The 21,370-nt window shown below is 40.9% G+C and overlaps 2 protein-coding genes and 1 long non-coding RNA gene across 4 annotated transcripts; 2 read left to right on the top strand and 1 right to left on the bottom strand.

Moving 5' to 3' along the window:
* Window positions 1–3,345: 3,345 nt before the first annotated feature.
* rfc1 (replication factor C (activator 1) 1) lies at window positions 3,346–13,763 on the top strand. 2 transcript variants are annotated; one of them, XM_058090310.2, is made up of 23 exons: window positions 3,346–3,512; window positions 3,858–3,986; window positions 4,070–4,145; window positions 4,486–4,602; window positions 5,113–5,381; window positions 5,470–5,541; window positions 5,673–5,750; window positions 5,831–6,142; window positions 6,274–6,381; window positions 6,469–6,648; window positions 6,841–6,945; window positions 7,037–7,460; window positions 7,567–7,682; window positions 7,768–7,882; window positions 10,492–10,580; window positions 10,665–10,802; window positions 11,252–11,347; window positions 11,425–11,678; window positions 11,768–11,885; window positions 12,010–12,155; window positions 12,902–13,115; window positions 13,189–13,368; window positions 13,445–13,763. In XM_058090310.2, the coding sequence occupies exons 1-23, from the start codon at window positions 3,510–3,512 to the stop codon at window positions 13,529–13,531; spliced, it is 3,426 nt and encodes a 1,141-aa protein (XP_057946293.2). In that variant the 5' UTR covers window positions 3,346–3,509; the 3' UTR covers window positions 13,532–13,763. The 2 variants fall into 2 exon arrangements, with proteins under 2 accessions (XP_057946293.2, XP_057946284.2); XM_058090301.2 differs by having other exon boundaries at window positions 3,347–3,512; window positions 13,442–13,763.
* Window positions 13,764–14,587: 824 nt separating this feature from the next.
* LOC144899796 (uncharacterized) lies at window positions 14,588–18,752 on the top strand. The gene is made up of 3 exons (XR_013628096.1): window positions 14,588–14,711; window positions 15,588–15,684; window positions 18,686–18,752. It is a non-coding gene; the product is annotated as an uncharacterized LOC144899796 (long non-coding RNA).
* On the bottom strand, window positions 16,686–21,178 carry rpl9 (ribosomal protein L9). Its single transcript, XM_058072149.2, has 8 exons — window positions 21,078–21,178; window positions 20,527–20,573; window positions 20,298–20,413; window positions 19,758–19,853; window positions 19,479–19,611; window positions 18,736–18,816; window positions 17,666–17,794; window positions 16,686–16,803 (listed from the first exon to the last, which is right to left on the bottom strand). Exons 2-7 carry the CDS (start codon window positions 20,570–20,572, stop codon window positions 17,688–17,690), a joined length of 579 nt encoding a protein of 192 aa, XP_057928132.2. The 5' UTR covers window position 20,573; window positions 21,078–21,178; the 3' UTR covers window positions 16,686–16,803; window positions 17,666–17,687.
* Between the last annotated feature and the right edge of the window lie 192 nt (window positions 21,179–21,370).

The raw sequence follows: 21,370 nt of genomic DNA, 5'->3' as shown, positions 1-21,370 counted from the left end.
TTCCTCCCACATTCCAAAAACATGCTAGGTTAATTGGCGACTCCAAATTGTCCATAGGTATGAATGTGAGTGTGAATGGTTGTTTGTCTATATGTGCCCTGTGATTGGCTGGCAACCAGTCCAGGGTGTACCCCACTTCTCCCCCAAAGTCAGTTGTATCATAATTTTTTTCCAGTGTGACCCTAATACTCCATGAAGACAACAAAAACGTCACTTTAGACTATAGTGAGGTTCACAGAAAAATACATTTTTTTCTTATTATTTTTACAAACATCTACATGTTTAATATTATACACTTGAGTATGTGTGATTGTTTTTGCTACAGCTACAGCTGTATTTTCCTCTTGTTTTATACCAAATAAAGTGACACAATAAAATACTGTACATACAGTAAATATATAGAAATGATACATTTGTTTGTCTTTCTTACAAGAACGTGCTGTTGGCAGGTTGCAGGTTTTAGTGTGATTGTGTGCTAACATCCTGGGTTCTTCTGAGCCTGAAGGTTAAACGGAGCTGTCAGAGTGAACAATGAATGTGGGTGCTCTTCATTTAAACAGATGGGAAGAAGGTAAAAAGCACAATATAAGGAAGAGAGAGACGCCGGCCAGCAGTGGAATGATTCACTCCTGCGTTATTTATGGCTGGAGATGCATTAAATCACATCCAACGCAGGCAAACATCTTCCAGCGGCACTGAGAGATGAGGCTGGTGACCTTGTCAGGCAGCCGAGTCCTTAATAACAGTTGACAGCCGCAAGGAGAAAACAGGATGACACCCCCTCAGTGACCAGCAGAGGCCAGTGTGTGCTTCTAGCTGTTGAACCTCTTACTGTTACCGGAAAGGTACATTAAGAATGCTGAAAAAGGTAATGGTTTTATTTCATTTGAACATGCATCAGATTACAATTGAATGCATCCCATAATCAGTTCACAGTTCCACATGTCCAAAAGGAGTAGGAAGAAGCAAAGCTTATTAAATCCTACCCCTCCATCTGGTACTTTTACAATCAGTAACTGTTACATTTGTTCACTTCCTGCTTTCCATAATACAGTTTAGGGTTTTTTTTGTTTTTTTTTTAATAATGCACCTCGTACCCAAGTACAAGGTGATATGACCATCCAATGACATAACGGGTACCATAGTAACAGTCAATATAGTGATATATATAGCACATCATGACTGGTTCAAGACTCTTCATCCTTGTATTTAGCAAACATCAACTGCTTGTATTGTTTCTTGAATTGGCTCATCGTTGTGCATTGTTTGAGGTCCTTACTCAATCCATTCCATAGTTTGATTCCACATACTGAAATGCTATGGCTTTGTAACGTAGTCCTAATTGGTTGTTTTTAGCCTTATGCATTATTTTAGCTGTTTGTAAATTAACTATATCAGCAAGTTTAAGTATTTGTGATTTTAGAAATAAGGAGTTAGTATGTTCTCTGTAGGCGGCATTATGAATTATCCTTACTGACCTTTTTTGCAGTACATTTAGCGAGTGATGATTGCTTTTATAGTTATTAGCCCATATTTCCACACAATAAGTAAGATAAGGTAGAACCAGAGAGCAATAAAGAGTGTGGAGTGATTTCTGATTGAGAACAAATTTTGCTTTGTTCAATACTGAAATATTTCTGGCCACCTTACGTTGTATATTTGTAATATGAGGTTTCCAGCTCAGAGATGTTGAAGACGATGGACTGAGAAATCTATGATGTCATACAAGACACTTGCCGAGTTATCACAATCTGCATAAGAGACAAGACAAAAAAGCCATGTGAGTGCAAACCTGCAGGTAAGAGTCCCTTGCTTATTGGTCGAGCTTGTGAACCTGAGCTGCTCTTCTACAGTCTACTGTCACTTAACCTTCATCAGCTTGCCCTTTATTTATTCATGCGTGTGATGTAATGAGACCTTGAGGCCTGTCAACAAATCAAAGGACATTGCATCATTTACTCACTGGTACTGTATGCAAACACTCAATCACACACATGTATAAACATGAGTTGAGTTTAAACAAGCAAAACTGGTAAACATGTATGGGTGATCAGAGAAATAACTAGGAATGCTCCGATCAGGGTTTTATGCTGCTGATTCCGATCACATGGATTGATTATACATTTTTAAAAATGTATTTATGCAATTGGCCAGGGGTGCCGTATAATTCATTAAGAAAGGGGTGGGGGCAATATGTCATTTTCATGGATAAAATGGCTAAATTAGCTAAAATACAAATATATTTTCACATAGTGTATTTAAGGCATTCACAATAGGTATTCTATACTGGTCCACAGGTGTCAGTAATGTTACTGAAATGTTTAGTGAGACGCACAAGCACCAGACTTGATTGTCAGAGCAACAGGCTTTTATTGCAGGTTTCAATTATCTCACAGCAGCCACAACCATAATAACATAATAGTCATCAGTGTTATATTAATAACGCGGGTTACTCTTGCGGCCATAACCCACAGCAAACTACTCTGAGCTTCCGACAGTGTTGACTCTGTGTTGACAATGGTCTGGAAAGGTATAAAGAGCGGCATTAGAATCTGTGCAATACAACATAGATATAAAATATAATATATCATAACATAGATGAAGCATAGTAATAATAAATGATGTATACATTCTATAGTATGCAAAATAAAATTAGAATATATGCTATACAATACAAAGTACGACCCGTGCGTTGGAGGACAATACAAGACAATACACTGCATTAGCTCAGTGCTTTGAAGGGTTGTGGTCTCTGAAGCCCTCTAGCGGTAAAAGTAAGCTATTACATTAACGAGGCAAGAATGCGTGATTTATAGAGCCCAATAGGCAATTACATATATGACTGAACATGTTACATAAACATACAGGAAAGTAAGTAATATAAACCGAGGAGGGTCTTCGCACACATTGGTGTGAATCTATAAAGTAACAGTTTTGTACTGGACAGGAAACTTACATGTTAGTCATGAATGCACTGGGGGAAAGTAGCCGAAGTAGCCAAAAAGTAATAACTAAAGTAGAGCTATTAATAGTACTACTGTTTAATATATCAGGTTTAGCTGTGAACTGGATATAAATCTGCAGACGGAGACCATTTCTTCTCTCTCCTGTAAAACCTACAAAAAACAACTTTCGCGATTGAAGGCAGATGTCACGTAAGGACGCCCGGGTAAACATGACACCACGTGACAGAACCAGGAAGTGTGAGGAAGATGAGACCGTCTGAATTCACCAGGCTGATTTGCGGCTGGAGCAGGAGCCACCGAACGTCTGGCCTTCGTAGACCGGGTAGGCTACTGTCCTGGTAGGATGCAGACCCTGAATTTAAACACAACCACCCACAACCACTGTGCTCAAGGGAAGTGGTGGCACAGAGTGATCACGTCATCAAACGCGCTGACGTCGTCCTCAGGCGACTGCAGAGTCCTACTTCGCGCCAAGTTGCAGTGTGATTTTCCTCTTTTTCTAAGAACAAATCTGAAACCAAGTTGTGTGGTTACGTGTTCATAATGGTATGTTCTAATTTAGTCTGCAAACAACCGGATTTTCGCGACAAAATGCTAATTTAAAGAACAAATTAGCTATTTTGCTCATTAAATCCGCTCGCAGTCGCTTTTAACGTCAACAGTACGGCTGCTAACTTGTCAAAGACTACTTTGAGTCCGTTTATCGAATGAAATGACGCCATTCTTCCAAATAATTCGGAAACTTGCCTGTTTAGTACACGGCACGTTACCTTTGGAGTAACAAAAAGTTAGCATTCAGTCATCGATGTGCCTCAGATTGTATATATATGTCAGTCAGTGGCGTGTTGCTGTCAGGATTAATGTAACGTTCAATGTCTTTTGTGCTCGCAGGACATCCGGCGGTTCTTTGCGCCATCCACAAAGCCCTCAGCACAGAAAGCGGCTCCAAATGGAGCCATCAGCACGAAGAGGAACCCTTTGTCTTCAGATGAGGAGTTGAAAGAGAAGAAAACGACAAAGGCAAGAAATTACGTAATTTGTATGCAACTCTTGTCATGGTTCTCCTTCACTGTCTGGTTCCTTATTTGTCTTTTTTGCCTCAGATGAAAAAAACCCACAAAGATGTCAATCCCATGGTTAGTGAGAAGAAACGAAAAAAGCATGCCGTCATAGAATCAGGTAGTTATATTTTTGAGATTTACATGTTTTCTTCAGTGTCCCTGCTTGTGAGTCACAAGTGGTCTATATTTATTTTGCAAAGACAAGGTGGCAATGCCTGATTACATTCTGTTTCAACACTACTCTTGTTTCTGTAGCAGGAACCATTAAGATTAACATGTGTTGCTTCATTGTAATAGTTGTTCATTGTATTACTTGTGTATGAAGTCGGGTATATGCATTAACATTTCATTTTTAGGGATGACCCAATAGATCTGCCACCAAGATCAAAACAATGGCTGATGGCTGATTATCACCAACAAGTATTCCATCTGTCAACCTTGTTTTTCTGGCTGCTTAGACTCCGACTCTGAGGAGCGAGACAGGAAGTCTAAGAAGTTGTCCGAGAAGAAAGAGAAGATCGGCAAGGCTACACAATCTGCCAAGACAGAGGCTGTTCACTATGTCTCGGAAACAGGTAAAATGGGTTTTGACTTGTGACAATTTGTCCTGGCCTCACTTTGGAAGTCCTACAATTACCTCTAGGTTTGTAACAATCAAGGATTTATATTTTTTAATGTGAATGATCAGACTACAGTAAATTCAACTAAAGACTAAAATGCCCACATCATAAAATGGCAGACACAAGTCTATGAGGACAAGGTAGCTCTTTATTTGACACGAGCCAATCATGAGATATGAATAAACTCACAAAGCGTATAAACAATTAGTAGTAGTCCTAAAGTAAACAAGATGTCACAAGATTAGAATTTAACCATAAATTAGCAGTACCGCGGTATAAGTGGCAGGTTTCAAGTTTAAGAAAAAATTAGCAGCTTGTAGCGGGAATATATGGTTGATGTAATAACGTATGAAACATATATTTTTGTCATGTGTCCTGAAAAGCATCGTGTTTACTTTTAAGGTGTGAAACGATGTTAACTAAATTAACAAAGCTTTCTTTTAAAGGATGCTTTTCCCTTTCTAGACTCGGACAGTGATAACTTTCAATCCTTGAAGAAGATCTCCAAAACCAAGCAGAATGGCACCTCCCAAAAGAGCAAATCAGGTGTCAAAGAAGCTGCAAAGTCTCCTATCAAGTCCTCCGTTCAGATAAATACTGCAACAAAATCTCCCCCCACGCCTGTCACTCCGAAGTCGGCCAAACAAACCCCCACCTCCGTTTTTGACTACTTTGGCAGTGGAAGTGTTCAGCGCTCGAACAAGAAGCTGGTGGCCAGCACTAAACGGAAGGCGGTGAGTCGTAACTAACATTTTCTGTTGTGATTTGTTTCTCCCTTCAACGTGTTGTTTACAATTCCTAAAAAAGACATTTTATCCTCAGCCCACCCAGGACACAGATGAGCTGAGTGATGAGCAAATCGCTCGACAGCTGCAAATGGTTGAGGATGCTGAGGTGAGCTGCAAGTTGTGACCTAAAACCCGGGTCTAGTTCTCGTTCATAACCTGATGTTATACTTTATTATATTCCATTAAATTCTTCTTGAGGTTATAGTTTTCTGATTTCAATATTTTTGTCCTTACTAGCTGGAGAAGCAGATACATGAAGATGAGGAATTTGCCCAAACGCTTGCCATGCTGGATGCAGAGCCTCAGGCAAAGAAGGTGATGACAACTCGAAGCAGTTACGTGCTTTTTATGTTGCTGTTGCATGAACTCAACTTTTTTTTCATGTTCCCTTGCAGTCTCGTACATGCTCTGACGATCAAGAGGATGGTTACACATTACACAGGAAGATGAATACCACCAGCCCTTCAAAGACCAACAGAAAAGGCAGCACGTCGGAGGATATGATAGGTCCTTCACCACAGAAGAGTCTTGTCCCAGTCAAAGCCAGCTCCAAGCTGGCCATGATGAAGAAGAAGGATGAAGCAAAAGAGGATGGGGCAAAGAGCAAGCCACCAACAAAATTGGAAGTTTCTCCCAAAAAGGAGCCACATGATATGGCCGCATCCAAAACAAGGACGGCACTTCATGCATCTCCTGCTAAACCAGCGGTGAGTTTACAATTAACATACAGATGCTTCTCAATAAATTAGAATATTATGCAAAGTTATTAGATTTCATGAGTTCAATTCAGACTTTTCGAACTGAATTTTTCAAATAAAAATGTTCTCCATCCTATTAGAGTACAAGTCCTGATGACGCAGACAAGAAGAAGCTCAACGCTTCTGCTTACAGGAATTACCTCAACAGAGATGGACCACGAGCTCTGGGGTCCAAAGAAATCCCCACGGTACCACGTACAACTCATCATTCCTGAGGACACATTGTTTATGTTATCTTATGTGTTGCTCATTCCCAACTTTTGTGGTTCTTCCAGGGAGCAGACAACTGTTTGGAGGGTTGTGTATTTGTGCTGACGGGCGTCCTGGAGTCGCTGGAGAGGGATGACGCCAAATCCCTCATCGAACGCTACGGCGGCAAAGTGACAGGCAATGTGAGCAAGAAGACAACCTACGTGGTGCAGGGCCGAGACAGCGGCGTCTCCAAGATTGAGAAGGTGCTCTTTGCAGCAGGCTTGTTCCAGTTCTTTCATGTGACTGACGGGCGTGAGCTATTTTTATTCTACAGTAAAAGTCCAAGTGTTTATACGTTACACATACGGGTAATGAAGTTGAAACGTGTATCATAATACTAATCGATCAAGCAGTACAAAGTAAATAACACTCTTTATGCTTCTGCTGCTGCTCAGGCAGAGACTTTTGGTACCAAAATCCTCAGTGAGGATGATCTGTTGGAGCTGATTAAAACAAAACCAGGGAAGAAGTCCAAATATGAGATTGCTGCTGAGGCTGAGGTCAGCATCAAAGGACCCTTTTCACACACTGCTTCAACTTAACTTGTATATTTTGGTGATTTCCTCTTTTTTTTTAATAATTGTCACCTAGAGCAAAGCCTCCAAGGTCAGGTCTCCCCCTGGCCGCACCCCAAAGTTGACCCCAAAAGCTGCAAAGATATCTCCCTCCAAAGGCTCTTCCAAGTCTCCTCGCTCCCCGAGCCCGTCAAAGACTGGACAAGCAATAGGCCACGGTCCCAAGACCAACAATGGAGCTACCCCACCTGGGAGAGGCTCGTCTCAAACAGCCCGCAGGAACTTGGGCCTTTCTTCTTCCCCGGTCTCATCCTCTAGTCGTCAATCTTCCACATCAGTAAAAGAGGAAGAAACCAGTCTTCTGTGGGTGGACAAATACCGACCGTGCTCTCTGAAGGCTCTCATTGGCCAGCAAGGAGAACAGAGCTGCGCCAACAAGCTGCTGCGCTGGCTGAAAACCTGGCACAAACATCACAGTGCAGGTGCCTCCAAAGCACCAGGTAGACATCGCCTTGTCTTCATTGGAGATGTTTGTTCACAAAAGCAATCGGAAGTATAAAAAAATGTTTTTTTTCTGTGTGTGCCTTTTGTTGTTCTGCTGTGTAGTTGCTAGATTTGGAAAATTTGGGGCAGGGAAAGATGATGGATCTGGGTTTAAAGCCGCTCTGCTTTCTGGACCTCCGGGCGTGGGGAAGACCACCACAGCAGCTCTGGTCTGCGAGGTGGGTCAGACAGTACAGGTTTATCCTGAGGCTCTCGTGTGATGTACAGGCTACTAACTGTCCTTTCCTCTACGTTGGCCTGTAGGAGTTGGGCCTCAGCTACGTGGAGATGAACGCTAGCTGCACCCGCAGTAAAAACAACCTGAAGGCGGTGGTGGCAGAGTCGCTCAACAATACCAGTATTGAGAGCTTCTACAAAGGTAAAGGACTTAGCGGTTATCCCTTTGATATACTCAACATGAGAATACATCCCTTCCTCCATCATGGTGCAAAAATCATTCCCTCACTCTATCCTGTTTTTTTAGAAATTAATTCATAAACTATTGCTGTTTGTGGTTGACTACGGTCTAGTTAGTCCAAAAATGCATATTTCAGCAAATTTTACGTATTATTTACCTAAATTAATCATATTCAAGCATGGAAATGTTCTAAATGAACTTAAATATGACGACACATATTTATTGAAACACGCAGACTTATTCAGTCTTATTTATTTCATGGATTAGACAACAGGTGGTATATTTTTCCACTTTAAGCTTAATTAATTAGATTTCCATTGATAATTTCTGTGATTTTGTTGTCAGTACATTAAACTATGGAAAGACCAAATGTATTTAATAAGAATATTTAGTTAATTAGATTTAGATGTGTTATTTACAGTGAAGAAAATAAGTATTTGAACACCCTGCTATTTTGCTATTTCTCCCACTTAGAAATCATGGAGGGGTCTGAAATTTTCATCGTAGGTGCATGTCCACTGTGAGAGAGATAAACTAAAAAGAAAAATCCAGAAATCACAATGCATGATTTTTTAACAATTTATTTGTGTGATACAGCTGCAAATAAGTATTTGAACACCTGTGTATCATCTAGAATTCTGACCCTGAAAGACCTGTTAGTCTGCCCATTAGAAGTCCACCTGCACTCCATGTATCATCCTGAATCAGATGCACCTGTTTGAGGTCGTTAGCTGCATAAAGACACCTGTCCACCCCATACAATCAGTAAGACTTTAACTTGTAACATGGCGAAGACCAAAGAGCTGTCCAAAGACACCAGAGACAAAATTGTACACCTCCACAAGGCTGGAAAGGGCTACGGAGCAATTACCAAGCAGCTTGGTGAAAAAAGGTCCACTGTTGGAGCTATCATTAGAAAATGGAAGAAGCTAAACATGACGGTCAATCTCAATCGGAGTGGAGCCCCATGCAAGATATCACCTCGTGGGGTCTCAATGATTCTAAGAAAGGTGAGGAATCAGCCCAGAACTACACGACAGGACTTGGTCAATGACCTGAAAAGAGCTGGGACCACCGTTTCCAAGGTTACTGTAGGTAATACACTAAGACGTCATGATGTGAAATCATGCATGGCACGAAAGGTTCCCCTGCTTAAACCAGCACATGTCAAGGCCCGTCTTAAGTTTGCATATGACCATTTGGATGATACAGAGGAGTCATGGGAGAAAGTTTTATGGTCAGATGAGACCAAAATAGAACTTTTTGGTCATAATTCCAATAAGCGTGTTTGGAGGAAGAAGAATGAAGAGTACAATCCGAAGAACACCATCCCTACTGTGAAGCATGGGGGTGGTAGCATCATGCTTTGGGGGTGTTTTTCTGCACATGGGACAGGACGAGTGCACTGCAGTAAAGAGAGGATGACTGGGGCCGTGTATTGTGAGATTTTGGGGAACAACCTTCTTCCCTCTGTCAGAGCATTGAAGATGGGTCGTGGCTGGGTCTTCCAACACGACAACGACCCGAAGCACACAGCCAGGAAAACCAAGGAGTGGCTCCGTAAGAAGCATATCAAGGTTCTAGCATGGCCCAGCCAGTCTCCAGACCTGAACCCAATCGAAAATCTTTGGAGGGAGCTCAAACTCCGTGTTTCTCAGCGACAGCCCAGAAACCTGACTGATCTAGAGAAGATCTGTGTGGAGGAGTGGGCCAAGATCCCTCCTGCAGTGTGTGCAAACCTGGTGAAAAACTACAGGAAACGTTTGACCTCTGTAATAGCAAACAAAGGCTACTGTACCAAATATTAACATTCATTTTCTCAGGTGTTCAAATACTTATTAGCAGCTGTATCACACAAATTGTTAAAAAATCATGCATTGTGATTTCTGGATTTTTCTTTTTAGTTTATCTCTCTCACAGTGGACATGCACCTACGATGAAAATTTCAGACCCCTCCATGATTTCTAAGTGGGAGAAATAGCAAAATAGCAGGGTGTTCAAATACTTATTTTCTTCACTGTAAGTGTTCATTTTATTTTTCGAGCAGTATATAATATATATCATAAATTCCGGTACATAAGCCGCTACTTTCTTAAACTTTAAACCGCTTATACAGCGGCGTGACTAATTTATGGCAAAATTTCGATCTTGTGACATATCCTTTACTTCAGAACTGCTAATTCTTTAACGAAACGGTAGCTTTTTTCTTTGACAGGAGCTAATCACAAGCTATCAGTGCACTCGCAACAAGCATGTCAACCTCTTACAAATTGCAGAGGGTCAGTGTATAAAACTGTATGACAACATAACAGTGCCATCTTACACTAAACTCATCACACAGAAACATAACACTCAAAAGGTATCCCTGACAAATATTCAAACATGTACCAATATGAGTTTGCAATTGGTGGTGGAACCCAACTACTTTAATGTTTTCCCATAATGCATTGCGGGTCAGTAACGCATTCATTGGAGCGCTGCAATGACGTCAGCCTCCATCTGGGACACATCTTTCTGCGTATTTTAATTCAGTGTACAGATGCTCCATGACTGTGTCGTTTTGTACATAGGTACTTCTCAGCAAGTGAGCAGTAAACACGTCTTGATCATGGACGAGGTGGATGGGATGGCAGGCAATGAGGATCGTGGTGGCATCCAGGTATGTAGACCAACACACTTTGGCCTTCATTGCTCCTTTTATATTCGGGATACCGTCCAGCACTTACTGCATGTCTTTCTACAGGAAATGATCGGCCTCATCAAAAATTCCAAGATTCCCATTATCTGCATGTGCAACGATCGGAACCACCAGAAGATCCGATCACTGGCCAATTATTGCTTCGATCTGCGCTTTCAGAGGCCGCGAGTGGAGCAGATGAAGGTGCGATGAATGGCAGCTGCTATTGCAACAAAGTGTACATTTACCACAATGTCGACACCATTTGTTTTTATTTTTATAAAGCGTCATTGCATCTACTGGTCTGCCAGTCATGACGATGCTTTTACTAAATGTTTTTACTAGATCAAGAGAGTATGGCTGCACTACTAACTTCCCTAAAATGGTACAGGTGGTACTTGTGCATGACAAAAGCCTATTTAGTTTTGCCATCCGTTAAGAGTTAAATAGTGGTGGGAAAATAATTTGTTTAAATCGGGTAGACACATGCCTGAGGTGGATGGATTGCCGTATGTAATCCGTGCGTCTGTTGATCAGTTGAGGTCATTGTGCTCACTTCCTCTTAGTTAGGAATGCTTCTCCAACTGCAATCTTCCCACCGTAAACTGAGGTCTGTACTTTACTGTGTGCTTTTTTTCCCTTCTTTCTTTCAGGGCGCTATGATGTCTATCGCTTTCAAGGAGGGAATCAAGATTCCTCCTCCGGCACTCAATGAAATGATCTTGGCGTCCAATCAGGACATCAGACAGGTTTAAAATGAAATAAAATATTCCGATTTACATTTTTCACTGTCACTCCCGACTGAAAGTATGCTTCCCGCCCGCAGGTGATCCACAACCTTAGCATGTGGTCGGCAAAAGACAAGGTGATGACGTATGACCAGTGCAAGTCTGACGCCGCCAGTGCCCGTAAGGACATGAAAATGGGGCCCTTTGACGTCTGTCGGAAAGTGTTTGCCGCTGGCGAGGAGACGGCCAAAATGAGCCTCATAGACAAGTCCGATCTCTTCTTCCACGACTACTCGCTGGCGCCGCTCTTTGTTCAGGAGAACTACTTGCATGTTCGTCCGGCCGCTGCCCGGTGAGGGAGGCTTTGTCCTGCTGTTGACTTCAGCACATTGTAATGCTCACACAGAAGAATAGTTTGGCTCACACTGTTCCTCTTATTAGCGGCGATGCAAAGGCCCACCTTGTGTTGCTCAGCAAAACGGCCGACTCTATCAGTGATGGAGACATGGTGGACAGACGCATCCGCTCTGGGCAGAACTGGTCTCTGTTACCCACTCAGGTACCCACTGTCAACATCCGCAGATCAATCTACAATTTAAGACCGGGAACACATGCCAGTAGTCCACAACTTCTTTTTACGCTTATAACCATTTGACTGGTGTTGTGTTGTGTTGTGTTTGTAGGCCATCTATGCCAGTGTAATCCCAGGCGAGCTCATGAGAGGCTACATGAATCAATTCCCCACGTTCCCCAGCTGGCTCGGCAAAAACTCGTCAGCAGGCAAACATTCCCGCATCGTCCAGGAAGTGGCCTCACACATGGCTTTGAAGTGAGCAAGGTTTCATTTCACTATTCAAAAACATGTACAGTCGTCCCTCGTTTATCAAAAAAAAAAATTCTACCTTTTCTCGTTCTTAAGTAATCAGCAGTAGAACATAGGTACGTTTCAGCAAAATATTACTTCTCATGCATACATTTCAAGCATAACTTTGACTCAAATTTAGCTGTATGTGTTTGTCCAATATAAACCACAATACTATAACAAATACAAAAAAGTCATTTTATATGAAGATAATGAACGAACCATTAAGTATTTACAATTTTCACACTGTGCGTGCATGCATGCGTTAAAATTTCCCTTCAGTGTGTGACACCCTTCACACCCTTCCTTGTTGCTGTGCACTATTTTAATGGAAGAGAAGAAAAAAGAGCCATTTTTCAGCCATTTTCTTAAGCTTAAATCTATTGTGGAGTTGCATCATCACCTCTATTCACCTCTTAAGTAAAAGACGTATAAGTATGTTGTTGGATTGGGTATTCCGGATTATAAAAACGTATAAATATGTCTTTGATATTGAATGAGTTAAAAACACTTTAAAGAATATACTTCCTGTTCTCCAAAATAAAACACTTCTCCAAAAAACAGCAATTAGAAATAATTATTAATGTGTGTTCTGTGATTGGTCGATCACCAGGACGGGGTTTACTCCGCCTCCTACCCTAAGCCTGCTGGTATAGAATCCTGCTCACCTGTGATCATATGTAGAAACTGAATGAGAGTCTCATGTGGTGCAGGACGATGAGCAGCAGGCAGGCGGTCAACCTGGACTACCTTTACTACCTTCGCCAGAACCTGCTCAGCCCACTCCAGAAGCTGGCAACGGAGGGCGCTAGCCAGGCGGTGAGGCTCCTGGACGATTACCAGCTCATCAAGGAGGACGTGGACAGCATGATGGAGATCAGTGTGTGGGGCGGACAGCCTGACCCCTACTCTAAATTGGACTCCAAGGTGAGTCGGGATGCTGCCACACGAGTCTCCACATGCAGCATCATTGAGATCAACGTGCCTTGTCTCCATCCAGGTGAAGGCGGCGTTCACTCGGGCCTACAACAAAGAGGTTCACCTGACGCCGTACTCTTTGCAAGCGGTTAAGAAAGGACGGCGTGGCGGCGGCGGTGGGGAGGAGTTTGACATGGATGTGGAGGAAACCCCAGTGTCTGAGGATGAGGGAAGCAACCTTAATACTGACGCAATGATCAAAGTAAGTTTTGAAAATCTCGGCAGGCCCATCCTACTTTGTGTATTTCATTCACCGTGTGTTTTCTCTCACACAGCAGAAGAAGACCAAAGCCGCCAAAGAGCCCAAAAAGGAAAAGAGAGCGGATTCTGGCAAAGGGAAAGGAAAGGGCAAGGCTAAAAAATGACTGATCAGCAAAGGATAAAACAAAGCAACAGTGAAGATAAATCATGTATTTCTTCATCCTAACCATGATTTTTTAAAAATCCTTCATAGTATTATCATGTCAGTACACTTCACCAGGAATGTTTCCTCTAAAATCTTATATTCATGTAACTCCAGCTTCAAAGACGGTTGCATTGCTTATGCTCATCATCATTCTGTACATTGAAATGTAAATTAGAGAGATATGCCATTTGTGTGTGTGTGTGTTTCTGTATACGTTTTTTTTAGTATGGACTTGGTTTGTCAACAGTAAGCTAATATAACACTTGCAGGTTGATATTTGGGACTGTACCAACGTTGGGCAGGGGTGAAGGCCTTCACTAAATCTTCCAAATGAGCGTCAGCTCCACAGTTGAAGCGTTAGTAGCTTTTTAAGATGATATTTGACACTGGGAAAACTATAATCCTGGCATCAAACACAAACATTTCACACATTAAGAAAACATTTCGGGAACTCAATTATATGATAAATGTCCCATACTATCTATCCATGCATCCATTTTCTATACCACTTATCCTCATGCTGGAGCCTATCGCAGCTGTCTTCGGGCGAGAGGCGTGGTACACCCTGGTCTGGTCACTAGCCGATGTCTCCACAGGATGTCCCATACTATAATTTCAAAAATCAAGTGAGAGGAAACCTACACTGGGGTCTCAGAAGGACTCAAAAATTGCATAAAATGACTTTTTGTCGACCAAACTCAAGCATTGGTGCTGGATTTGAAGCTCTGATGGGAACTACTGATTTTCAGTAAGGTCATGGCTGGTGAGTCAGTCCCTCCTGTGTTTTTTTCATGTTAATACAAGGCTGCCAAGTCTATACTATTACATCAAAATAACAAGAAATGTTTAAAATGTAAAATACTTAGGCCCATTTATTTTTTAATAAACTTACAATTCTTTGTGTGTGGTGTAGTGCTTGGTTATCGGTACATAATTCACCCGGAACGATCGATAGAAGAGTGGTTGCCACCCGGAGGGGTGCGCGCGAGGGACAGGGGTTTTCTTCTTCCTGTTGTGGTTGCGAGACGGCGTTCAGGTCTCAAGTAGCAAAGAGTGAAAGTTCATGTTTGTGAAGAGAATAAAGTTTTCTCCCAAATTCGACACTCCGCCTCAGACTCCAGTTCTTCGGCGCTTCAGTGGTATGTTTATAATCATAAGATAATTCACTTTTACAAAAATGTTTGCTTTCAAATGCTACAACTACTATTTTTATAAACTGAAAAACTTTCACTTTCCTCCAGGAAATGCACAATACTTTTTTGTAAGTCATTATTTGTCAATAATTGTTGAAATCACTACTTCATTATGTCAAGGGTTTTCAATAGAAAACTAACCAATTGTGTCTGTTTTAGGATTAATTGCAGCCCGGGGGGTCGAGGTTTGATTATTATGTAGTGCATTAAGTGTATTTAAGTCTTAGATGCATAAGTTGTTTTCTTGAAATATCTTCATCATGAAAATTTTTTTATCATTTCATATTCCAGGTATTGCTCAAAAAACATGTTTTTGATATCATGCCATTCACATTTTTAACTTACCTTTTATACATTTTAAGACATTTTTGATTTTGTGTTACTACTTGTGTTTTCTTGAAACATCTTTGTAATGAAAAAGTATCATTTCATATTCCAGGTATTCCTCAAAAAACATATTTTTGATATCATGCCATTCACATTTTTAACTTACCTTTATGCAACACAAAATGGATCCTCACCTTTTCTATTGTTGTACTGGGTCATTTTCTTTTTCAAAGATGGAAAAAAGTGAAAATTGAGATGTTTCTAACATGAAATGATTCTTGTGTGGTCCTAAATATAATACTAAATATCATACAAGTGATTATTCCTAACCGAAATGGCAAAATTGGCATGAAAACATGGCACTGATTCTAGTATGGGTCATATTTGACCCACTTATGGAAGAGTGTAGGGTCCAGTCACTCATGCATCTAAGGGTTAATCTTGAAGATGTCATTAATGTTGGTCAATGATTGTCTATATTTGCCCTGCATACAGCAACCCTAGTGAATAAATGAACCACTTGGGGCAGCTGGAGGAAACCACTACTATAGTCTTTCAGGCTGTGAATGGCAGTACTCTGGACTCCCCTAATGTAAGGTATTACACGGTCTACATACAGTCTGTGTGTCTGCTGCATAACATGCACAAGATGCTGTTCTTCCTTGGCTTTATTTCTATAATTTCTATAATAATAAGCTATTTCTATTTCAATAGAAGCTATTAGGCTATGAGTGAGCAGGAAGAAGTCAGGTATGTTCCAACACTGATACTTCTAGAATAGCTCCAAAAATCCTAACAGTAACTGAAATAATGTAAGCCTGTGACTTGGTCAACATGTACTGTATATAACTTTTGCATTACCCTGCTTTTGGCACTTTATCTGCTCGTGTACTTGTACTATACTCTTGTACTCTCGCTGCCGTAAACCTGAAATTTCCTCTTGTGGGGCTAATATTTTATCTTAACCACGGCAGACAGCACCTCAAAAGTACTACTTCTAATGAAACAATGCATTAATTATGGGCATGCACAGTCATTTAGAGCTCAGCAGTCAATTGGCGCTCTGTATAGCTTTCTTGCTAGATTCTACCATGCCAACTCTTAGCTTAACTTTTTAATGCATATCTAATTGAAAATACACACACGGCATGATGTATGTATACTATGGAACTGCCTTGGCACCCTCGACACTTAGTGCTACCTTGCTAGGTGTCATCATGCTAACTGTTACCATGTGAGAATTTGGGCTATTTTACTCTCGTTTAAAGGCCTACATACACATGGCATGATGTAGGAATGCTTTCTCTGCATGTTTGGTGCTAGCATGACATGTGTTAGCATGTTAACTGTATTCCGCACATCTAAAGGCTAATACAGACATGGCGTGATGGAGGAATATTGTAGGACTGCATTGATGCTTTCGCTATAGAGTGCCATCTCGCTAGATGCTAGCGTGCAAACAGCACGTTTGCTTTTTTTTTGCTAAATTCCTCATAATGTACGCAAGACATTGCTCAGCGGCATGGCACAGCCAGACACTGGGCCCAAGGTTCACAGCACAGGTTGGCATGCCCATCAAAATTTCCACAGGAATTTAGTTAAACTTTTTAATTGGTCAAAAACAGAACATGATCAAGTCAGCAATTGGCTGCAGACATGGATGCCTTGCGGAAGCTCCGGGTGTTTCATCGGGACGACTTCAACAGGGAAACTGGAACAAAATAGAAGAACATTTAAAGCCTGGTAACATGCAAAGATCTTTTACAACCCTGACAGATTTTCTTGTTGCAAGACCCCACATGACAAAAAAATATTGTGTTCTAGTGTGTGGTGCACTAGGAAATAAATACTAAACACCACAACCATTTGTCCAACAATCTGAATTGAGAGTACACCTGGACACAAAACGTTTTACAAATATAACACCATGAACTATTCACAATTTGCACATATGAAACTGAACTGTGAATGCCTCATCACCTCTTTTGCCTCTTGCACAAAAAAATGTGACAAATACTTCATCGGTAGAGAGCAGTCAGGTTGAAAACTACACATAAATACATCTTTGGTAGCGAATGAGTTAAGTATTTGTCAACTCAATCCAGCTCACTTTTACCTTCACACGCGTTAGCAGGTCACTATTGAGTTTGTTCTGTCTCGGTTTTCTTCCATTAGTTTCTTTCTGGAGCTGAAATGGCTATTTTATTCCCTAGGACAATCAAAAGGTCCGGCTGTACACATCAGGATTTTTGAATCGTTAATATTAAACCTTTGTCCAACCTGTTTATTAAAGCAGGTTGGGTAACTCATTGGGAAACATTTCTCAAATGGAAAAGCTCAGTTTTCCCCAGTGGGTGAATAATTTGTAATGCAACATTTTTTCCCCTCTTTAAATGTGGTGGCTGCGGCTTATATTCATGTGTGCTCAATAGTCTGGAATTTGTGGTAATTCAGTTTGCACAATGTCCACAAAAATGTTTACAAGACAAAAGCTGCTTCAATAAAGGGAGCTAAAAATGACACAAAGATAGCTTAGATAGCTACAAAGATAGATAGCATGTACTTCCTCTTACCCTTGAAGTGCAGATGCAAACTTTACTGATCCGCTTCCAGAACTGTGCCCTTCTCGGATACGTAAATACCATCCAAGAACTTCCTGATATCCTTATTTTTTACTGTGGTGGCCTGCTGGATGAGTGCAGCTGGAAGACAAAGTGGTAGGAGTGAAAAGCAGCACAATGCCAAGAAGGCAAACGTTTTTTTTCCCCTGGGAGGGCGACTCATTTTGGTGACAGTCGTAGCTTGAACCCAAAACAAAACAACATGCTTGTTTCGTGACAGTTCCCAAAGACACTATGTGGCAAGATCAACCACCACCACCTTTCTGTTAACCTGAAATGTTCATTCATTCATTTTCTACCACTTATCCTCACGAGGGTCGCGGGGGTGACACCGGTTCACAATCAGTAATAGTCATTTTTGCTAAGATAGTTACTTTTCTTTATTTCGTTTTTTTGTTTAATTTACTATTTACAGCTAGGAGCGACCCTCGTGAGTATAGCGGTAAAAAAATGAATGAATAAGCTCTTGACATTCCAATTACAATGTTAGGAAATTTAAGTTTATTGCATTGGACCAGTCATGATGTGCTCTATACGTATATCACTATATTGACAGTTACTATGGTACCCATTATGTCATTGGATGGTCATATCATCTTGTACTTTGGTACGTGACAAAAAAACAAAAAAATTACAAAAATTATTTTAAAAAATTTAAACTATATTAGGAAAGCAGGAAGTGAACAAATGTAACAGTTACTGATTGTAAAAGTACCAGATGGAGGGGTAGGATTTAATAAGCTTTGCTTCTTCCTACTCCTTTTGGACATGTGGAACTGTGAACTGATTATGGGATGCACTCAATTGGAATCTGATGCATGTTCAAATGAAATAAAATCATAACCATTTGAAAGTGTACTTGCATTAATATGCCATATTTGACCATTACCTTAATGGCAATAATTTGGAGGACAATGTTAGCATCCAGCAAAATGTGTTATGTGATGGTAATGGTTTAAAAATCTTTTACAGTATAAAAGACCTGAAGAGACTATTACAGGAGTGAAAGGCTGCCCAATTACCTGAATTTGACACCAGCTCGATATCGTTGCCCTCAAGCACCAGCTCATCCTTCTGGGCTGCGGAGACTGCACACATCACACCTGCAAAGGGCACCACAGGACAAAATGAAAACTCAACCTAAAGCACCAATCTGACCTGACAATCGCAATTTCAGGTCAAGTCACTCATTTCAGAGCCTAATCCAGGACGATGATCAGGTCAAGAGGGTCTTCGGTTGGACATTTTACAGTCCACCTCAGTCTGCATGAGGTGATCGCTTGGAAAAGCCAAAGTTTGCAGTGCTTACATGGTATAAGGTGGGATCAGTTATTAATTATAATACTAATCGGGTCCTATAGATGGAGGTAATGTGTGTTTCAAACGGTTGCCAACTTTCAGATTAAGGATTTTTCGGACACAAATGTTAATCAATAATTGAATAATACTGCCATTACTTGTCATAGTGGGGGTCTGTAACTCAACTTCCCATACCAATCATCATGTTCCTCAGATCACAAACCAGTTGTGACTGAATCACCTGTGTTGGTTGCTCTCCTACAATTAGTGGCACTTCATTTTGTCTACAGCAGGACTCCTGTTCCGAAGCCATGTTTCTTACACTTTACTGCTGCCAAAAAAATTTGTAGCAAAAAAGCTATAGGCACGTAAAGAGAAACATAAGTGTCTGTTTACATGCAAGCGAGACCTAAAAATAGGTCTCAGTATTGATGTCCAACAATACACGAGTCAGAAGAACACTCACCTGCCCTCATTCTGACACGACGGATGTACTTCTCACCCAGGAAATTCCTGATCTCCACCAAATTGCCGCTTTCTTGAATGACAACATTGATGGGGAAATGGGCATACACGGAACGCATTTTGTACCGGAAACCCTGGAGAAATAGAAAGGATAATTCAATGATACATGTGGGTTGAATACCATAAAATTGGGCCAAGTACTATTTAAACTATTAATACTGGAACTGTCATAACTCTGCAACTGATTCTAATAATTGTATAGATTTAGATGCAATCTCACCAAAGTGACTCCCTTGATCATGTTCTGGACGTGACTGCAGATGGTGCGCACCGTTGCCAACTCCTTTCGGTTTCCCCACCATTTTTCTACACGCAACTGAAACAGATGAGTCAAAAAGGAGCCAAGTCACACAACCATTGTATTCCACTAGCTGCATAAATGACATTTCTTAACACAATATTATTTAACTCAAACAACATACACAGAGACACGCATGTACATATAAACAATGCCATGCTACATCCTGCACACATGTACCAAGCTACACACGCAAACAGTGATAAACAGTGTTGTGGTATTAACACTTCCTCCTCAATACACCTGTCGTGCACTCATGTGCAAGACAACCCCACATAAAAGTTTTTTTATTGATCCATAAAACAACAGCATGAACGGAGTGAACCCTTTGTTCATCATACATTCTCTCGAATGGAGGCATGCCTGCTTTTGTGTACAAAAGAGTGAAATTGCATTAGTAGATTGAGCTATGTTGACACACAATTAACACACAATTAAAACCAGCACTACTTTTTACCGTACCTTCTTATTTTTCTTTCCCAGCAGGCTGAGCTCCAGGTTGATGTGGTTGAACTCCCTGACGAGTTTGCCACGGGGACCTTTGACAGTCACTTTACGCCCCTTCAGCTTCACCTCGACTGCAGGAGACGTGAACGCCAGCCACAGCAGACACACAATCAGAAACAATAGTGCATGACAGGTGAATGCAAGCCAAAACAGACACACAATCATGAAAGTACAATAATCTTACCATTGTCGGGGATGTCGACTGTCTGACTGCTGAGAATGGTCTTCATTCTGTCATAACATGAAATTGTTATATTTGGTTGATTGATAATTCATTTCACTAAGCATGACATTTATCAACTTTAAAAGCAATCGACTCATTTGCTATGAAAACACCAAGAGGAGCCGACCACACGCCGGCTAAACTAGCATGATAGCTAATGTGAATGGAAAGAAACCATGTTTCTCCACTCATTCACTAACTCTACTTTCCATTTAAGTGTACGTCACGTCAATATAATGTCATATACAATATTTGCAGCATTGTTACATGAATAATATATTACAACATTAGTTTATTCGTTGTGATCCACAGCAACAGGGCCTTAGTTGGACCCTAATCGCTCAATCCATAATATATTCCCCTACGGACAAATTGTTGACAAAATAATGCATTTCATCTTGAACTAATTTGTTTCCACGTTGGAATCTTCAAAATAGAAGCAGCTCTGATGTAAAACGTCAACAGATTGACTTTGATTCAGTCTGAGACATAAAACATTTTGGTTGCCCTACCTCGCCGGTAGTAGAAGAAAGGAGGGAGGAAACACGTCACGACGCTGTTGTAGTTTACGTACGTGGCGTCATCAGACCCGAGCAATGGAACTCGGATAAATCGCCACAAAACATAAAAGACAATTGAGTAAGATAAAATGAAAAGTTATTTTAGGTTAGGTTTTTATTTTATTTTTGTTTGTTTGTTTCTTTCGGTTTTTCCTGATTACGGAGTAAATTTTGATTTGGAGGAGTGGAGTAATAGACATGGGGTGACAATTTACATAAGTCACCACAGTAAATATGACAATATG

The sequence above is a fragment of the Doryrhamphus excisus genome, linkage group LG9 (genome assembly GCF_037039965.1).
Source record: "Doryrhamphus excisus strain RoL-2023G ecotype Guam linkage group LG9, RoL_Dexc_Guam_v1.1, whole genome shotgun sequence".
Taxonomy (NCBI): domain Eukaryota; kingdom Metazoa; phylum Chordata; class Actinopteri; order Syngnathiformes; family Syngnathidae; genus Doryrhamphus; species Doryrhamphus excisus.
The sequence above is the reverse complement of the archived record's forward strand: the minus strand, read 5'-3'. Positions and strand labels throughout refer to the sequence as shown.